This window comes from Parasteatoda tepidariorum, chromosome 11 (assembly GCF_982258835.1).
Source record: "Parasteatoda tepidariorum strain Cologne lab strain chromosome 11, Ptep-v5.0, whole genome shotgun sequence".
NCBI lineage: Eukaryota > Metazoa > Arthropoda > Arachnida > Araneae > Theridiidae > Parasteatoda > Parasteatoda tepidariorum.
The window spans coordinates 2,147,703-2,169,864 of record NC_141765.1 but is presented as its reverse complement, the minus strand read 5'-3'; the positions used below and the strand labels follow the sequence as shown (position 1 = coordinate 2,169,864).

Below are 22,162 nucleotides of genomic sequence, written 5' to 3'. Positions count from 1 at the left end.
ATAAGAATCGATCAGAGCAAATGAAGATTTTTTTTTTTTTTTTGTAAAAGTCATTCTTGTCCCAAACATTCCCTGATCTACTCAAGTGATGATTTTCCAGAGTTTTGCGATACTATTTGATCATTATTTAAATCAGTCTCAACATTTTATATGAATATATTTGTAACACAATTTATTACAATCATACTAATACTATTCATTTTCGCAATCATCACCCTCAATATATATATATATATATATATATATATATATATAGCATATGTATTCAAAATCCTTTTCAGAAATGAAGTTAAAGAATTATGCACATTAGAAGTCCTAATTTAATGTTTAAGCAAGGAAGAAACAAAAACTCTATCGAAATATTTAGAATAAATAAAAGAAAATGGGATGAAAAACAACGAAACAAATTTGATTACCTGACAAAACGTGAAGTTGTTTACAATAATCAACTCTCGGCTCCTTTCTCTTTTCTCCAGCAATTTCTCAGTCCTTCCTTTCTCAAAAGTGCTAGACACTTTTATAGAACTACTCTACACTTCTATAGAATACTATACACATACTATAAACTTCCATAGAGTTTTGTTATTTCCTCCCTTAAATATTTAATAACTCGTTATTTTCATTACTTCATCTTTAACCAAGCTATCAAAAGCTGTTCAGTCCTTAAATTTCGGCTAAAATTGCACTTTTTTATTTTTACCAACAAAAATCAAAATTTAATTTAATCAAAAGAAGCTTAACCATCAGATGTCATATTACTTACCATAGAGCCTTCATTAATTGAATCCAGACCCATTACTGTAACATGGAACGAGACTTTAGTGGGTTTTCCTGAAAGAAAAAATTTAAGCAGTACGAAGCTTTAAAATTTATAAAAATATTAAATAATTATAACTTATAGAAGATTTTATGTAAAGTATGTATACAGGGTATCCCAAAACTCATGGTACATTTGCTCTGGAGTCGGAAAGAGATAAAGTACGAAAAATGCTGTGTCAGGAAATGATAGGAAGCAAGACAGAGATGAAATGAACCAATAAAATGAAGAAAAATATTTTATTCAACAAGTGAAATTAAACAACACTCATCACGGGAACTGCTCAAAATTACGCCGCCAACATTATCGTACATTAGCGTAAACATCAGGCATATGGTGTCAGTATACCCTGGCAACAGTACAGCTACCCTGGTCAGTATAGCAACTGGTCAGTATAGCTACCCTGGCAACAACGTTTTCAGATGAATCCATGCGACCATCGTCGTAGATGAGGCTCTTCATATGACCCCAGAAGAAAAAGTTCAGACACAAAAGAAAAGTCCAAGCACGTTACAACTTGCATTCGGACCATGGATTGTATAATAATTTGTCCTTGTCTAGTTGTTTTCTATCCCCTCCTAACGTATGTACCCTGAGTTTTGGGACACTCTTTATAAAGAGTGTCTCGCAGATAAAGTTTCTATTGTTGATAAATTAGGCTAACACTACTGAGATCATAGGATTAAGACAAAGATGATCGAGGGAAAAACATAAATGATTTTTTTTAAAAATTGTAGCAAAAGCTACCGTTCAGTGAAAAGGAATTTTTCTCACCTGTGTCTGAAACAGTTTATGTTATTATGTTGGTATTTGGGTTATACAAAGAATTGCTCTATTTTTGTTAATTAAACAATTGTTTAAATTTTAAATTTTGACAATACGTTAACAAAGGCAAGACTATTTTGTAGTATATCTTTAAAATAATAAGTCATATTGGCCTACCAATACCAAAATATAAAAGCCTTTGAAAATTTAAACACAGTTAGTGTGTGTAAGAACTAGTTGATTTTGATTTTTCTCACCAAAGGAGCGTAGTCCTGACACTTTCTTTTCTTTTTTTCAACTTAATTTTTCATAAAATCTGCTATAGTTCGTTCACCCAGAGTTGGCACTTGGTTCCACCTCCCAGGACGAAGAGTTTATTTCAGAGCGGGAGTAAGAGAAGAAACGTCTCCGCTCTTAAAATTGAGACAACCCTTAATGCGCGCCAAACGCAAAAAGTGAATTATTTTTCAGTCACTTACTTCGCTTTATCATCTGCTATTATACTTCTCGTCACTCTAGCTAATTGAACATACTGCAGCAAAATGTCTTAAAAAGGACAAACTATTCATTCAAAAGAGAGAAATATTAAATTTATGAAACATTTAATGTTAAAACACAGCACATAAAGATTGCGAAATAAATATTTTTATTATACGATCACTAAATAGCAACCTTGTTCAGGACTGTTCATATTCTTCTCCCAAAAATAATGAAATAGTATCGTCGGATACCACGTGATGAACGTGGAGCCAAGTGCCAACTCCTGGTGAATGAACTATACTTAAAAATGAAATATACTTATAAATGCAATTAATTGAAATATAAATAAATTGTTTCATTCATTAACACTTTTTAATTATTTGATATTACGTACATAATTAGAATAATAAAGGCAATTTTTAAAATATAAATTAATAGGGAGTATAATAAAACAGATGTAAATAGCGCTTAGAAAAGGGGAATGGAATATTTAGAAAAACCAACTGGAAGGGATAATTCGAAATTTTTAGAGTTTTATTTCATTTATTTGAATAATTTATGAGTTTTCAAAATTATTTTTGAATTATAATCATTTTCAGATTTCCTATTGTTAACTAGTTAACTTTTAAAATATAATTATCGTATTGGATTATTTCACTCTATATAAGCAATATCAAGAAACGCAGACTATGATTTGTAAAAATTGATTTGATTACATTCATGAACAATATCACTTAGATCGCATTTTTGATAAGAAAAATACGTATGTTATTTAAGGTGAAAATGATGTGTTGAATTTATTTTTATGTAAACTCTGACAAATAAATGTCTAAAAAAAAAGAATAAGAAATATTTTTTATAAATGCATTAGTCTTTAGGTATATTTTTAACAATTTAAAGGCATAATTATAGAAGTAATCAAAATACTAAAGAGTATATTAAGAGTATCTATAATAGGGCAAAAAATTATTGATTTATTATTATTATTATTGTAAAGGGCTTTGTTTGACTTATAATTCGCGCGAAGATCCAAAAAAGGTTGGGAACTCTCAATCAATGCTATTAAATCTTTCCTAATTGCCAATGGATCAATCAAATTTTAGTATAGGAACTTTGAAAGTATAGACTTTGAAAAGAAAATTGAATTACATACAGAGTGTCCAAAATGTATGGAAATAATTACCTAATTTACATAACGGTTGATAATGGCTTTCAATTCAGTTTCATTAGTAAAATGCCTTTGATAAACCCTGTAGCAAGAAATCACAAAAATTCAAATTTGAGGACTACTGATTGTATCGATTTTATAGCGAACCTACCAAAGTAAATCCATCCATTATTATTAAAACTACAAGTATTTGAAATGCTCTACTCCGCCTGCAACACGTGACTTTTTTTGAGAACTCGACTCTGACTGAAACGTGTTTAAAATTTTCAGAATTGGAATAAATTTTTCGATACAATTTGTACTATGTATTGAAAAATATATTGTATTATATATTGGTAAGTACAATATATTGAAACTGGGCAACACTATTTTAAGATAAGGTATCTCACACGTACGATCGTAGCATTGTACAACAGCATTGTTCATTGAATATTCATGGAGGAGAAAATTATTACTGGTTGGTTGGTGTCGTATCCTCTATAGAATCATATTTCATGGTGTGCTTGAATAGTTTTTGTTATTTCTATGGCATTAAAAGAATACAAATCCTCTTCTGTGGGGTAGTTTAAAAGGTGAAGGCCTGCAGCGACTGCAGGGCAGTTAAAAACATGATATGGTGTCAGTTCCACATTAAGACAGTTGCCACAGTTTTGATATTTTCTAGTCTTATCTGTAGAAATTTTCATGTTTTTATGATGTTTTGTTCTTAGTCTGATGAGAGTAGTGGCTGTCTTCCTATCGATGTCAAGATTAGTTATTTGATCTTGGTCTTTGATTTTTAAAGGGGTGAATAGTTTTGATTTTGCATAAGCATTTGCATCTGCCAACGTGGTTGGGATTGAGTTTTGATTTAGATCTCTGGCATTTTTAGCCAAGGAATCAGCTATTTCATTAAACTCTAGGTTCACATGGGCGGGAATCCACTGCAAGAAGCAATTTTTCCGGAGGCGCTGAAGTTGTCCAAGTTGTTCTATGATATTCAGGACAAGGCTTGAGGTACCTTTGCTGAGGGCCTGTAAGGCAGACCTGCAGTCGCTGAAGATGGTGATACCACTAAGCTGCTCCGAAGGTTCAAGATTGATGTACGTTTCGATAGCCGTAGAAATGGCTATCAATTCTGCTGTAAAATTAGATGCGATTTTTCCAGCACTAGTTGCGAATTCTCGTCTTTGATCATCAGGAAGGAGCAGTACCACTCCCGCACCTCCGTTGGTGAAGGTGGAGTCAGAAGATCCATCAGTAAAAGCCCTGACATGATTGAGGCCAGATAGAGAGTCGATAGTTTTCATCCCAATTTCCTTGAGTTTATTCGCGTGGTCTTTTTTCGAGCAGGGCTCGATGAGTTCTAGACAGATTGTCGTATTCTCTGGAACAACTCCAATAGCGGGAGTTTCGTTTCTGATAAGACAGTCTTCGGGTTTAAGGTGAATTTTTTCTCTGATGGCCCTGTCAAACAGAAGGGGAGATGACCTTTTGAGTCTAGATTTCTTATTCCAGTTTATAATAGTACGATGTGAAATGTGCCCCTCGTCAAGACTATGGGCATTATTTGTAAATTTAACAGTTAACATTTGTCTCCTCTCTTCCAGAGGGACCAAACCGCATTCCTCTTGAATTCTTAAGTTGTTTGTTGATGAGACAGCACCAGACATTATTTTTGCAGCTTTTGCTTGTACTTTATCAAGTCTCTCTCTTGAAGTAGAGGAGGAGTGTGACCATACAGGTGTGGCATATTCCATTATCGGTCTTATAAGAGTTGTGTAAGTAGTTTTCAGTGTTTTTGGTGCAGCACCCCATTTTGTGCCACAAAGCCTCCTAAGGATGTTGAGCTTTTTTAGTGCTTTATTTGAGCACTCTAGAATGTGGTGGTGAAAACGAAGCTCTTCGTCAAGTATTATACCGAGGTACTTTGGGTTAGAAATCTTTTCTATGGGGGTGTCAAACAATGTGATATTAGGACAAAATGTGTGCCGGTGTTTTCTGTCTGTGCTGAACACGCTGAGTTTAGTCTTGTTAGGATTAATGACTAGTTTAAGGTCTCTTGACCATTTTTCCAATCCTCTTATTGATTTGTTAAGCTCAGCTTCAGATTTCTGAATGTTCTCGCTGCTGTGCCAGATGGCGATATCATCTGCGTAGCATGCTAAAATTATTACTAATGATACATTATACTAATTAGCACTTCTACTTTATTAAATTATAATCTAAATATTAAAAATTTACTTCTATGAAACATAAAATAAATTATTCAAAAAAAATTTTTTTTATTAATATAATAATTCAATTAATTAAACATAAACTCAAAAGCGTTTAGATGTGACGAATTAAATTTCTAGTAAGTTATAATTTAAAGAATTATTATAATCCTCATTTGAGTAATATTTTTGTTCACATACATAAATTTCTGTCTAAATAATTATCATAATATTCATTTGAGTAACATTTTTGTTCTCAAACATAAATGTCTGCTTAAATAATTTTCAAATCATGAAAAACTTCTTTTCTTCGTTGAACCGAACAAATTTTAACTAGCTGGAGTAAAACAAGTTTTTTTGACTGAAATTCCCTAAATATAAACCTCTGAGTAATTTTAATCACTTTGCAGAGCCATACAGGCTATATTATTAGATGCACTTTATGTAAAATTGTAATTATCAGATTGTTTTTACTCGGATGAAACCGGTTTACGCTCCTCTATCAACTGATTAACACTGTAATGCAATAATCTAAAACTCAATAAGTATCTCCTCAATAAAAACCAATTACCTGTTTGTTTCATTATAAAATTATTGCATAAAACCTCAGGCAATTTATATAATTATTAAAAAACCACAGTGAGTCTAATAATTTGGTCTAATTATTATAATATACTACTAATATAATGATTGATATAATAAATATTCTGTAGTTATATAATACATCGCCTAACTTATCCTATCGTCAAATTTATATTATATATCGTCTAATTCAACCAATTGATACACTAACGCAAACAAGTGCAAACCGGTTTCAGTCGCATAACAACAATAAAGCTGTATAGTATCACCTGATAATTAAAATTTTACATAGAATCTTATAGTGCGTCTAATAAAGGGACTGTATATATATTTTTTTTAAAAAATGCGATGTTATTATACCATCTTTCTTTGGTGGCTTCATTTTATCATACATTTTAGGATCTTCGGGTAAAATGTCACTAAATGATAATCCTCCTTGGATGGAACAATCTCCTCTAAAATTAAAAGTGTTAACATTTAGAGAGTTTATTAAAAAATATATTAAATTAAAAAAGAAATAATATTTTTCCTCAATTTGTAAACCTTTTTCTTTCGATTGTGTTATTCGTATAGTCTGTTTACCTGTTCCTTTACACAAAATGTTAATGAATTCATTTATATTTGAAGGGCGAGTTGTACTGCTTTCTATTTAGGTTTCTTGAAAAAAAGTCAACATTTTTGCACTTTTAACTGAATTCTGCAGGAAAAAAAAGGGATTTTTGCATCTGAAGAAGTAATTGAAGATAATTTAAAACAACAGCTTTTCTCTTTCTCTATCGTTTTTTTTTTCCCTCACAATAAATTTCTAACAATTTGTCAATAATAAATTGTCGAATTCTGATATAAAACAAACATTTAAAAGTCATAGAAATACCGTGAAAAATAATTCAAACGAAATTTTTTGAACACTTTTAGTTCAGTCATAAACAACAGTAAACAAAAGTCAGGTAAGCTAAAATAAATTTAATAACTGTATCTCGGTGTGTTCTTTTGAACTTGTGAATCAACCAACGAAATCGGTCGAATAATTCCTGAATAATGAAGTTTTTAATTAACAACATTTTTAAAATTTGCTAAATGATAACCTATTCAATCGATTGCATTCAAATTCCATATTTTTTGATTTAAAATTTTATTCTTTAAAATGATGTAAAAATTTGTATACTTTACAACTAAAAAAGTTTTCGATTATTATTAAGTAAAAGAAAAATAAATAAAAAATACTAAAAAATATACTTTACATGGAACTTTTTTGAAAAAATAAATTTTATAATTGTGTTCAAAAAATTTTCGATTGCTTAAAAATTTCTCGAGATATATCGAAATACGCAAAAAGTGAAATTAAAATAAAAGGAAGCAAACTCTCGACTGCTTTACTAATCGAAATTAGCAAAACTTTTTGAGACCGTTAGACTTTTAGACAGATTCGGATTCTTGACACAAATTTTTAGTGTCAAAAAATCAAATAAGAGGAAAAGAGGAAGTTTATTCAGAGAAAAGAACGCTTTTGTGTCTGATTTCGTAACTTGAAATATTCAAGGAAAAACCTTCGGACTATTAAAATTAAATCCTAGAACGTGAAAATCCAATCATTAAATTAAAAGTTATTTAAAGTGTTTTCTCTTTACGCAGTGTAACACTAGCCAGACGTGTCTCAATACTTTTGTAATTATTTTTATTAAATCATTAAAAAACTTAATTAATTATTTTACCCAACATGTATTATGGTATCTGACGAGTGCAAAAACATGATTTTGGACAAAATGTTCGAAATTGAGTTAATTACAAATTTGAAATACCTGTAATCTTAGTTTTCTAAGAAATACTTCACTTGTGTTTGTATTCTATTTATTTACAAAGTCATAGCAGTTTTTGTGCAAGTTGATAATACTGGATAGAAAAGTAATTTAAAGTTTTAAAATGCGTTTATCTCAAAATCTGATTTTTTTTTCTTCACATTTTACACGATATCTCATGTTGTTTTAAAAATAATTGTATAAAATTTTTCATGAGTGCTTATGATTTTAATAAACATGCCTTGAATTACAGACTAAGAGAAAAAAAAGTAGAATTTTATTTTTTATGCGTGTTTTTTTTTTTTTTTTTGCAAAGACAAGTGGGAAATTTTTTTAAAATTTGCTTTTCTAACTACATCGATCCCTAACTTAGTAGTAAATGCACTTACTTTAAAGATAATAGTTCAAAGCATAGGTGATAAGCTTCTAAATAAAATCCTCAAGGGATTTTTTGTTTTGGTGAATAGAAATGTTTTTACTATGCTTAGCGTATGGGCAAAAAAAAGCCTTATTTTTACTTAAAAAGATAAAAGTGAAATAATCATACTTTTTTAGCAAGTTGTATAAGTTTTTATGCATAATAAAACAAAAAAGCGAGTTTTTTTTACTAGTTTTATGTTAATATTTAAGGACGCCCGGTGGTTGAGTGGTAGCGCTTCGTGCTCCCATGCCACACACAGATCCTGGGTTCTATCCTTAGGCCGGGCAAGATTGACTCAACCTGTCATCCCTTCAGTGGGTAGATAAATGAGTACCAAGCATGTTTGGGAACTAAACACTGAGGGAACCGGAACATCTGCTCCCCAGAGCCCAAGGTCATGAGAACTGAGATGGGCACAGTAGACCTTGGCCCTGTATGGACTGTCGTGCCACTGAAGGAAGGTTAATACTTAAGAAAAAAATTTGTCGAAACCTTAATAAAAAGGTCCATTAAACATATGTGTGACCAGCATCTTCTAATAAGAACGTTTCCTTGTTTTCAAAAAAGAAAAAGATTAGTAACACAAGTGTATCATTATTAAGATTTATTTTACAGAAACAAGATAGCTCTGTCTATAATGTATCCATAATTTGGAACGGAAATCAAAACAAAATTTTGAAGTAATAGGTAACAGAAAAAAATATGCACTAACAAACATGTACAGTAAGCAAAAATATAAATTTTAAACATACGACTTCTAGAAATTTTATTTCGCAAGAACTGATTTACCATTTTCACTCAATTTTTGTATTTTGATATGCATAATTACATTCTTTAAAGCGATGTAAAAAATTTTATGCATTGCAGTTCAAAATTTTTCAACTATTATTAAGTAAAATAACAAAAAATAATAAATATTTTCTAAAAGTTATTTTTCGCATGGAATCATCTTTAGATAAAATAATTTTATAATTGTGTACTAAAATTTTTCTATTCGCTTAAAAAGATCTCGAGATATAGCAAAATACGCAAAAAATTAAACTAGCATTAAGGGGTGAAAACTTTGGACCGCACTCCTAGTCAAACCATTGTGTGACCAAACTATATTTCTAAGATTGCGGCTACCACATTTTGGGGGTCAAAAATCCGAATTCTGCGAATAAAAGACATAAATATTCAGAAAAAGCATGTTTTTGTATCTTATTTCGCAACTTAAAATATCGTCTGCCCTTTTTAATTAACATATTTGAGGTTGATTTCTCAGATCATTACGATTGAGTCCTAGAACATGGAAATCATATCATTAGATCAAAAGTTATTATGGATGATCCGTTTACTTATTTGATACTTTTTCAATATACAGTACCTGCTCTTTAAAGAGATCGCATTGGGATCTGAAGGTCTTGATTTCAATAAATGACTGGTTCCTAAATTTTCACCAATTTCGTCTCCAGACGATCAGATTGAAAACCGAAATTATCAATAGTTTTTGTTTACAACTGGAGCCCGAGAATGTGAAAGTTTAATTTCGCTCCGCACGATGCTAAACATTTCGTAAGTGGTTTTTAATGGCATGCATGTTTTTTAGTTTGATTATATTCTCATAAGAAGACTAACATGTATCTGTTAATTATATTAAATGATTTTTTAATATTTAACTAGGCCTATTTAACGAACTGGGCTTAACAAAACCGATTGAAGGTTTTGTTAAGCCTATTTCAAATTCATATTATTCTGTGAATTAAAAATTATTAATTAAATTAATTATATATTGTGAATTAATTAATTATATATTGTGAATTAATTCATATTATTCTGTGAATTCATATTATTCATATTCATATTATTCTGTATTTCAAATTCATATTATTCAAATTCATATTATATTTCAAATTCTATTACAAATTAATTTTATTTGATGAAATAGTGTACAATAGCATCATAATTTATGATTTTTGCTTAGTAAAAATAACTACTGATTCTTAAGTGTATCATATCGTACTTAAGTTATAAATTTTAGTGTTACTAAAGAACAAAAATGGCTACTTTATACCAAGTAATGTAAAAGAACATCCTTTTTATATTTTATTTTATAACCGTCGTTGAACAGCCGACCCCATTTTATGAGTTTAAGACTACTAATGTTCAACTCCGTAGCCTTGTAATTTTGAACCAATCCAGAAGACAAAGAAACTCCTGGATCAGTGCCCCCAGAGGTATGGATTTGTTATGGGAACATGGAGGACTTTGAGACTCGACAGATTTAACGTGCATCAGTCACCATTTACTACACGGGGAGTCTTCGGCCGGCGAGGATCGAACCCACGACCTCTTGGACTTGGGCCCAGCGCCCTACCGACCAGGCTGTCCCGGCCCTAAAAAGAACATCCTTGATGTAACGAAACATCTAGATTCAAAAGTAATGTATGGCGTTTCACTACAACTTTTGTCGTAAAGTGGTCGCAACCATTTTGGGCGCTGAATTCCTCAAAATATTTTACAGTGTACAGTGCACAAGAAACAAAGGGATCACCTTAAATGACTTTTAGTCTAATGATCGGATCTTTACATTCTAAGACTCAACTTTGATGGTTAAAGGGGGTGACCTCAAATGTGATAATTAATTAGAGCATTAATATCGCCTGCACTAATTAATTAACATATTTGAGATCAAATTACAAAATCAGACACAAAAATAGACTTCCTCTTAATAAACATACTTTTTTTTTGAAAGATATAGATTTCTGATCCCCAAAATAAAGGTGGTAGCCACAATCAGAAAAATATGGTCCCCATAATTAGGTCAGGAGAGCGATCTAAAGTTTATACACCTTAATGTTAATTTGACTTTTTGCATATTTTGCTATATCTCTAGAACTTTTTTAGCGAATTCAATATCATTTTTTTATTGTTTTATTTAGCAATGGTCGAAAAAATTTTGAATTGTAAGATATACGATGCTTTACATTATTTTAAAGTATGTAATTTTGCAAGTTAAAATTCAAAATTTGAGCGAAATCGGTTGAAAAGTTCCTGAGAAATCAAATTTTAAAGAAGTCTTATCTTAAAACTCGATTTCTCAGAAACTATTCAACCGATTTTGTTCAAATTTTGTATTTTGTCACGTAAAATTACATTTTTCAAAATGATGTAAAAAATTGCATACCGTACAATTCAAAATTTTTCCGTCTATTATTAAATAAAATAATAAAAAATAATGAGAACTTTTAAAATTTATTTTTTGTATAGAATTATTTTTGGACAAATGATTTTTATAATTGTGTGCAAAATTTTTTTAATTCATTAAAAAGTTCTCGAGATATGGTGAAATACGCAAAAAGTAAAATTAACATTCAGGGGTCAAAACTTTGGATCGCTCTCCCGACGAAACTTCTCCCTTATATTTTGGGGATTAGAAATCCGAATCCGTGGAAAAAAGGTATATTTATTCAAAGAAAGTACGTCTTGTGTCCTACTTCGTAAATTAAAATATCGTCTGCATTTCAAATTTGCATATTCGAGGTCACCCTCTTGAACCATTAAGATTACGTCAAGATCTGATCATTAGAACAAAAGTAATTGAGGGTTGTCCATTTTTTCGGCAATTCATTAAAGCAAATTTGCATAAAATTTCAAAGTTTAACTTTCAATCAAAACTCTTAGTTAAAGTTATAAGGAAAGTATTTTAAAAACAAATTAAAATCGCTTCAGTGTTAATAAAAGTGAATATTAGTAACAGTGAAGGAACTGTTTACCCCAGAGAAATTCATCACTTATTATTTTCGTAGGACCCCTTTTTCTCCCGACCTAAATTTTCTGCATTCTTACAAATCAGATCTCCCCAGAAGAGTTATGAAAAATAATGAGTCATTTAAACGAATGGTATTTTTATACACCACCTGAGAACAGAAAATTTCATAAAAACAAATGACACAAAATTACCAATTTATTTTGATTCAACGATCATGATTCTCATGACACTTCTTGTAAATTTCACTATCATATATAACTGATTTCGTTTTCAGAAATTTAATGACAATAAGCGGCTAATTCTGAAAACTGGTGGTCACTGTATATGGTTCTCACTCACAGACTGTACCGCAGTGGACTGATCGTAAAGACACGATTCCCAGTGGAACACCGAAGTCAGGCATCACTGACTGCGGTCAGTGTGCGGGTGGGTGATCACTTGGATCAGTCTGCGTAGGGACCGAGGGTGTGCGGTATGGGTCCTTGTTAAACTGTTCTACCGCAAAGTGCTCGACTTCGCATGCAAGTCGTCGGGCTACCAAAGCAAGGGAGTCATCCCCTCTGCAGAGAATCAAAATTGTGATGGTATGTCTTCGGATCATCTTCAGGGATGTTTCCCAGACCGTTGCCAAGAGCCCATTGCTCAGCTCTAGTATGACGTAAATGAACTACAAAAACCTGTAACTTAACGGGAATGATGTTCGTGTTGCGTTTTTATTATAGGATTTTGCATATCATAATCCTAACTCTTGGAATCTTTGTGTCATTGGAACCCCTAGGTTTCTGCGAAACACTTCTTGGAAATCACTTCATCAGTGGGTTAAACAACAAAAGTTTGACTTCACCATATATATTAAGAAAAATAACTTTACAAGATCATTTCATTCATTTTATTAGGTAGCTATAACTTATTGAAGCTAAAATAGGATTTTACAACATCATTGAAAGCTATATTTAGAGCAACTCACTTTTGAAGGAATCCAAGAATGAAAAGCAATTGAAGGATTCCACTCATCCCCACCATTAAATTAGATTAGGAACTAAAATTTAAGAAAAAAAACACATTTTAGTTATTCAAATACATGCATTCATAAATCAAAAACATTTCTATGTCAAGTTCTTTGGGAAAGTTGTGTAATGCGATCAGAAAAAAAAAAATTTTTTTTTTTAATGGGGATGTATTGTCCCATTCGCCAGGAGTGCGAGAACTCTCTTCTCGTTACCCAGTGGGCACCTGTGACGAAGCCACGGCGGTGGAGCAGCATCGCCCACGTCACACAACCACAAACCCGGGAGTTCAGAAACTAGTGAGTAGTAACCATATAAACCTGACAAGAGAAATATTTAACCATAATCTTGATTCATCCAGGAAACCATATTATGAGGCTTGGATGAACTACATAAAATGAAGCTCTCCTGCAAAAGTCAGTTTGTAGCCTGGAATTTGAAGAAAAAAATGCTTTTGTTTAACTTTCCTTAAATCAAATTCATGTCCATAAAATTAATTGCCTCAAATATTACGTAAGCATATTTTTAGTAATTTTGTTTTTCCCTCTCTCCTTGTCACATAAATAAGCAAATAACAAACCCCCTACTTTGCTTACGTACGAAAGGTGCAACAGTTTTCACTCCAGGTTTTTGCTCTAACTTTGACATTTACTGTTGTAATCTATCTATGCACAGTGGGCCAGCATGCAAGGTTTCGTAGCCAAATTTAGTACTTCGATAAAATTTGTTTCAAAATTTGGGTGTTTTTATGTGCAGGTAAATTGAATTCATAGTTAAAATTTTGAAATATACTAAAAATTCCAAAAAAAAAAAATGGCGGCTGAAATATGGCGAGCAAAAATAAAATAAAAATAATATAGTGCGCTTAAATAATTAAATATAACAATGAAAATATAATAATTTTCGTAATTTTATATTAAAAATGAAAAGCAAATTATTTTTTCGAAGTAATATTACAAAATAACGCGAATTAATTACAAAATAACGCGAAAACATTAAAAAAAAAACATAATTTTTGTTTTCCGGTATATTTAGTCCACCTCTGCCATATGGGCAAAATAGGGCAGGTTTTTTCAAAAGAAGAAACATCAAGGAAGACAATAAAAAAAAGTTTAGCTAATTACCTCGTGGAACTTTTTGGAGATAGGTTTCGAAAGTGATTCAAACATTGTAAAATGTCAAATGATAAGACATATTTTTCAGTACATTGTATTCTTGTCGGTCCAAAAAGTAAATTATAATGTTTGGAATGATTATGAATACTTAATTTGGGCGATATTGAAACTGCCTACACATATTTTAGTTGAAAATTTAATTTTGACTTTTGGCCAAAGATCATGGTCTTCTGGCCCACTGTGCTATGGGATTAATTCAAATTAAAAGATGTAACCTTACATAAAACTAATTTTACGTTTTTATTCATTTTATAAAGTTCTTTTTTTTTGTAAAATATTCTTTCGAAATCATTACTTGCGTTTTTTTTGCTTATAACTCTTGACCTATAAACCTCTTCGAAGACATTTTTTCCAATTTTTTCTTTCCCCGATTTCAACTTTTATGCCACATTTGAAATTTTTCTATGTGGAATTTTTTGTTCATATTGAAATTTTGCCTTTCAAGAAAATTTTGAAAATAAAGGGATTTTAATGTCCTCCCTCTTTGTCATCAAAAATAAGTAAACATTCTCTGCGTAGACGATAAGTGGCAGAAAATTTGGTTTTTATTGAAATTACATACATTTGCTGACTTGTGTGCTCAATATAGGCTTATAAGTCATTGTCAAGTAGAAAATACAGATAGAACAATTCAGAGAAAGACATCACGAAGAATACATCCAAGGTTACGGCGGGATTCGAACCCGCTACCTCCACGCTTAACAGAGCGTTTGGACCGACGATACCGCTCGGCCAGGGAGGCCCCAGAAAATTTGGTAATGAGTGAAACGGAGCAAGAATAGTGTTTTAAACATAATATTTTATTAGGAACAGAAGCAAATAATGCTCATGGAACTGCATGATAATTAATTCTTGCATAATTTTTAACTCATGTTGTCAGATACATGGCTAATACGATGTTTTTAAATAGTCTTGAATCTAAAAGAGATTAGTTTCAAATTGTATCTTTTTTTTACCTCTATGAGTTTCCCAATATTTTCATTTTTTCTGTTTTTTTTTTATCACTTAATCAAACTTGTCAGACATAGTTTACAATACGTTTTATCAGTACAAGCAATAAAGCTCAAAAACTAACGTTACCTGAAAAAAATAAGAGACGGTTTTATTTTTTGAGGGTGCTATGCATAAATTATGTTTCTTTTATGATTTTCGTTTTAATATTTATATTCTTTGTAGTGGTGAACAGGAATCCGCATTCAGAGAAAAAATCTTTAACGGGAAAAAATCCTGAAAAAAATTTTGTTTTTGCATATAACCGTGGTCCAGGGAACAAGTTTACAATCCAACGATCTTTGACGAATCACTCTCTTTTACTTGGAGATTTTCCTCTTGGCTGTAGTGGGTCGTAATTATGATGCAAACTTTATTTTCATTTAAAATTTGTTTCTTGAATTTAGAAAAAATAAAAAATCATGTTTTTTCTTTATTTAAAAAAAAATGCCAAAATGGTCTTTAAAAGGATTGAAAAATTGAGTTGGGGAAGCATCTTCCTATGTATATTAAATTCTGACCGGGAAAACCTTCTGAATAAAACCTCTTAAATGGCTACTGACAAATCTGGATCAGGGATTTTCAGTCGCAAGGGAGATCCAATGCACCGCCTCGTCTGCCATTTATTTGCTGGCCACTAAAGCTTGTTCATACTTTTTTTGAAGATATTTTTTTAATGTCCAAATAAAGGCAGGAGTCAGTGGAACCTATTATTACAGAACAAAAATAAAGGACTAAGATGACCTAGAAAGGATAGAGAAGGATTCTCTACAAAGTTTAGAAAGAGAAATCGAACTTAATAACTGTTAGAAACTCACCCTAAAAAATAAGTCTAAATGTCAAATGATCGAAGAGGAAATTTAGGATTTGATTATTAGAAAAAGGTAATACTAAACTTGTCATGTTAAAGTTTGTTTTTCATTCCATTCTTTTACTTTGTTAGAATATTTTTTAATTTTGTGTAAACTCTTCATTCACATCGAAATGTCAGAGTCATATTGAGTCTAATTGCTTAAAAATTTTAACAAAACATAATTTTAGCGGAAACATGACATAGTGGGGAAAAACTAACACTTCAAACCTTGTTTGCATAGGAATTGAAAAAGAAAAGATTAAAAATATACAAAATTTTGAGTAAATTCTGATACTTCTAAGGGGGTAAGAGAAAACTTCCCTCAAGATTTTAGAGGCCTGGATGGCAATACTTTACCTTCGTTACTTGTAACAAAAATAAAAGTAAAAAATACGTACTTTTACTTGTACTTCTTTACTTTTTAAATTTTGTTCTTATACTTGTTTTTTCGCTGCTTTTTGGCAAAAAAGTACAAGTATTTGCAACGAGAATGTTGAAGAAAATCATTACTTTTTTCTGAAATTTTTTGAAAGTTTATATTCGAAAAAATTAAGAAAGTGTGAAATATCGTATTTTAAATTAAATATCATATGCATTAAAAAAACTTACAGTTTTATCACTATTATTGATTTTGTAAAAAGAAAAAAAAATTCTTTTCGAATTTAACCATATAGACATTAAATTTGAACATCATATCATTAAATTTGACAATATAACGTTTGTGTTCAATTTTTGATTAGAGTGCATTCATTATGGCATATCTATATCGCAATTTGAAAACTTGTCATTAATTATACAATTTTAAGATAATTTTTTTAACGTTTATGAAAACGAGAGATAATTTATAATTTAAATGAATTTCATGTGAATTGCTGTAAATGAATACAAATTTTTATTTACTTACTTATTTCTTTAAACAAACATTATGATGTTTATCAAATTTATTCAAAAATTTAAATCATTACTACTGTTTCCGAAAGTAAAAACAAGATTCTTAAACATTTGGTAACTTTAAAATTAACATAAACTAAAACTCCATTTTCTATACAAACATTGAATTTCGTTTGATTTCTTGATATTTTTAGAGTTCACACTTTCAAAAAAATTTTTACTATTTTCATGCATTTTTAAATTTTTTACATTTAAAATAAAATTGAATGCATTAAAATGTTAGGTTCTTCCTAACAGTTTCTTAATGAAATTTAAAGTTACTTTGAATTTTCAATTTCTTCAAATTGTACTTAAAAATCGTTACTGTTTTGTTTGTGCTTGTACTTTTACTCGTTACTCTTAATAAGTAACGTTCCCATGTATGGATAGAGGTATTTTAAAGATGTGGATCAGAAGACACCCATGAGTGTTATTTCAAAGTGAAATTAAGTAAAAATTGAAAAAATAAGCAAAAAGTGAAAAATATCATAAAAAATACAGTCTTAGAGAAAGTTTAGGAAAAACTATGATTATTCGGTGAAAAAGTATTACTCCAAAGTGATGAAAATATTTTGATTTCATCTTAAAAGATCACGCAAGAGAAATTTTAATGAAATTTAAGTATTTATTAATTATTCTCCTCTGTTTTTCCATTGAAGTACTGAGCTAATATTAAGATCAAGTATTCATTTATGTATTGTAGTCATGTTTTTTTCATTCTAGTAATTCTTTGATATATTATCCTATCATTTTTTTCTACTTTCTTAATAACGACAAGCACTGAGTTTATCGTTCTTTGCCTTGGAAAATGCCGGAGGTGTAGCTCATTTTGCTTTACCTGGTGAGTACCTTGTAACCAAAGTGACGGAGGCGAGCAACGTTACCCGCGTACTTCCACAGTACAACGCAACAAGTGACGTACTGATACTCGTTCATAGGGTGGGCCACATTCACACACAACAGAGGTCAACAAACATCCATGCCCTGAGTGGGATTCGAATCCGCAGCATCAAAATGATAGTACAAATTTTGTAGTAACTTTTTTCTAGTTTTCGATTAGACCTCAGAAATTTCATTGTAATAATAACATTCCCACTTAGTTTATTGCCGTATTTAAAAAAAAGGCGTTTCTTCTGAAATATATACATAGATTTCCCAGATAGCAAAATAAGGTTTATTTTCACTCAGCAAAAACCTTTTAATGTATACCTAAAAATGTTTTTGTGCTGCTTTTACGTGTAAAACTTTTAATCTTAAACCTTTTAATCTTTAGATCTGTGACAATCTGCTCTATTCTAAGCATATTACCCAAATCCAAAATCTTTGAAAACCTTAAATCGAGGTTGTCTTAGGGTTTTCGAGCGGAAGAAAGCTAGACGAAAATAATCTTAAATCTGGGTAAGCTTTCTTTTCGCAACGTCTTGTATGCTCAGCGAAATTTTAATGAACTAATCTCTAGCGTGACGGTAGCTAAGACGTCATTATGGACCTAAGTCACAAAACTTTTTAAAAAAGCTTTAAAAATAATTTTTAATCTTTTTAGAATGAGAGGTTTGCAATATTTTTGCTTTATTGAAAAAAGGTTTTTAGTACAAACGTTTTCCGTGACAATAAAAAGAAGCATAAGGTTACATGCTTTCTGGGTGTGGCTGTATGTGCGTGTGTCAGAAAATTTGCTTGCAAAATACGGATTTGTAATCAACATTTCTAAAAAATATATACATAAACAAAAGATAAAAACTCAATTTTTCTAGTCCTCTAATGCCTGGGTTAAAAACACTATTTCCGTCAATAACCGACTTTTGTGTCATTTATTTTCATGTTCTGGGGCATCTGTTTTCTATATCATATTCTATTAACCGTTAAAGTGCGTTCATTGAATTATGTATAGTTAAGCATTGTGTATAATTAAGAATTGAGTATAATTAAACATTAAAATGATTAATTAATGAATAAATGATTAATAAGAAATTCTACCAAGTGAGCTTAAATTATCTCAACAAAAATTTCTATTCAAAGAAATAACATCTGATTCAAGTAAGAGAGAAGAAATCGATATCAGTGCGCTGAGGTTGTATATTTCTTCCTTCTTTTTTACTCAAAATTATTTGCTGATCTAGAAGATCAAATATAATTTTCTTCTCTCACACATTGATTCATCAAGAAAGAAAGAAATTGAAGAATCAATATTTAAAACATGTAACAATTAGGATATTTTTTAGAGTATTTCAATGGACACAATATCTTTTCTTAGTAGAAAAGTTCAATTTTAAAAGTATGTTTTAAAAAAATTTTGTAAATAAATAACAATACGTATTTTTATAGCCTGACATTTGACAACAATTTTCGCAACGAAAGTTTTACAGCTAATTTTAATTTAAAATTCAGATTTCTTATAATGAAACTTCTCGTATTTCTCATTCTCAGTTAACTATAACTGAACTAAAAATATTAACTATACTAATAATGTAATAATACTGAAGTTAATTAAATTCAATTAAATTTATTTACTTTTTAAAAAAAAATGTTTTTTAAGCTTATGGGCATTCTAATGCCCCATATAAATATAGGAACTGCTTATAAAACAACAACTTTTTCACTACCAACAGATAGGTCCGTAAGCCCAGCTAGGTTTTAAGATGCTTTCAATTTTTCAATAGGAGAACGGAGTATGTAAGAACAATTTAACTGACTTCAACGATATAAAAATATTTTTATCAATCTGCTTACACAACAACTACTTTTTCACTACCAATAGATAGGTTTTTAAGCCCAGTTAGGTCTCAAGATGTTTTCAATTTTCCAATAAGAGAACGGAGTATGTGTGAAAACAATTTAACTAATTTCATCTATATAAAAATATTTTTATCAATCGGAAGTAAATATTGATATCTTTTTTATCTATCTCAAGTAAAACTTTTTTAATTTGCTGTTTTCTATTTTGGAAGAACAAAACTTTTAACATTTAACATCAATGCAATTGGCTTCCATGAGTATAATTTTTTTTTATTATTATCAGGAGTTAATACAATTACCGTTTCATCGCTGTCAAGTTAAACCATCTTTTTCTGTTATCTTCCGGTTTGAAAGGTCTGGTTAAAAAGTATTTTTTGATTTAAAAAGTATGCATTATTAGAGATCACAAATTAATATTTAAATAAGAAAAACAAATTGAAATCTGTCGATTTAGTAACGCAGAAAGCGGATAGGAAAAAAAATCAAAGGCATTCATATTGCTTGATGAAGTTTGAAGATATTTTTAATAATCGCTTTTCAACTTCTCCTTGTTTTCCTCGGCAATCAAGCAGATTTAACTGTTTTATTCCCGATTTCCTCAATAGTATTTCAATAGCTATCGATAGCTTTTTGCTTCGCTTCCTGAGCCTCTATGGCTTATTGGTTAATGCACTGAACTATCATTGTGAAGAACTATGGTTTGATTCCCAGTGGCGGCTTGAAGCTCACTCAGCTTCAGATCAATGGGTACCAGCTTGTCAGTAAGTAAAGGCGGCATGTGCGGACAATCACGTCGTTGATCCCAAAATTGAGGAGCCTTAACCTCTATAGCTCCCTTGCTTGGCTGTTGCGGGAATGCTTTTAAATATTAAGTTGTGTCTCCGAATACGCAAAATTTTCTACTCCATTTTTGACATGTTTATGTGACGAGCATTAAAGATAATACTTTATAAATTTTTATTGACACTACAATAGTAAGTATTTGATATTCGAGAGATTATTTGAGTCGCTCAGAAGCCAATGCGGTTAAGTCCAAAACACAGAAATTGAGAAAATTAATGTTTTCTGATACATTAGTTTTTAAAATTCTTGGTTTAATAATTTAATTAGAAAAGTGTATAAAGTCTTTTTTCGAGGTGTAAACTCTGCAAAAAAACAAGATATGTACAGGATGTCTAATAGAAACGTAAGTATTTATTGAAATAATGACAGCATCTTGAAAATTTTAGGACTTATACCTTTTGGCAGCTGAAAAAGATAAGAAATTTATGTAAAAAAATACATATAAAAAGTGGACTTATTCACAATGGCTTCTGAAATTATTGTACAATATATTCAGAAGCTATTAAAAAAAGGGCTGTCTAACCTAGAAAAAAGTAACCAACGAGTTAATCCTTTAATAACTTAGAAGATTATTATTTATTTCATCAAAATTTCCAAAAATCAGAAAATATCAAAAAATGGGCTTAACCGCATTGGCTTCTGAGCGGCTCATTTGTCTCACGAATTAGAAAATATTTAAAAAAAATATTTGTTGGGGTAAGCGTTATTGTCGAAGATATGCCCAGACCTTTTTCAAAAGGGAGCCAACTATGATGGGATATTTTATAAATAATTTTTAAGTAAAATATTTTTGCATAGCACGGTAATATTTTTCTTAATTCTCATTTGGGGATACCTCCTCCTTTTCTTCGATCGTATAAAGACGTGAAAGTGAATGACTAATAAAGGATTCTATAAAATTAATTTTCATTTTAGAGCGTTTTATTGCGCGAGCGAAAAGTAACGTATTCGTAATTTCATATGTTTGTAAATGAATAATAAGTGACTCAAATTCTAGTGATAAACAAATTTTCAATTGGTATTTTACACAAATAAAATAAAAAATCTTATTTTAAAATTAAAGAGAAAAGAAATCATTAGCAAATGAAAATAAAGAAGATTTATATCAGCAAAATCTATTTTTATGCTGAAGTAAATACATCAATGCAAACATCCTTTCTATGATGCGTGTATACCTTTGCATCATATTTTTACACGTATTTTTGCAACCAATGATGCAAACATATTTTTGCAAGTATGATGCTTATACATCTTTGCATACAACTTATTATTGCAACCAAGGATGTCCTACCAGGTGGCCTAGAAAAGTACAAAGATTCTCCTTCTCAGGAGCCAACACTGGTTTTTATAAACGGTTTAATTAATTCATGTAAACTAACTAAGGAAAAAACAGAAATTTAATCTACTCCTAATGACTATAATACCAGAATACCCAGGTCCAATTATTAGACGCACCATAAGATTCTACGTAAAATCATAATTATCAGGCGAGGCTATACAGTTACCCTACTAAAACCGGTTTGCACTTGTTTACGTTAGTGTATTAATTGGTTAAATTAGGCGATATATGATTTGACGATAAGATAAATTAGACGATATATTATATAGAGTATTTATTATATCAAGCATTATATTAGTATATTATAATAATTA

The 22,162-nt window shown here is 30.4% G+C and overlaps 1 protein-coding gene across 2 annotated transcripts in view; it reads right to left on the bottom strand.

Annotated features, from left to right (window-relative positions):
- Window positions 1–22,162, bottom strand: part of LOC107446984 (glycine receptor subunit alpha-2) — a 66,820-nt gene that overhangs the window by 11,775 nt on the left and 32,883 nt on the right. For both annotated transcript variants that reach the window (XM_087154788.1, XM_087154789.1), the window contains 3 exons: window positions 12,943–13,014; window positions 6,368–6,462; window positions 764–831 (listed from right to left, as the gene is read on the bottom strand). In XM_087154788.1, coding sequence (XP_087010914.1) covers window positions 764–831; window positions 6,368–6,462; window positions 12,943–12,998 — 219 coding nt within the window. In that variant the 5' untranslated portion in view covers window positions 12,999–13,014. The remainder of the gene's footprint in view (window positions 1–763; window positions 832–6,367; window positions 6,463–12,942; window positions 13,015–22,162) is intronic.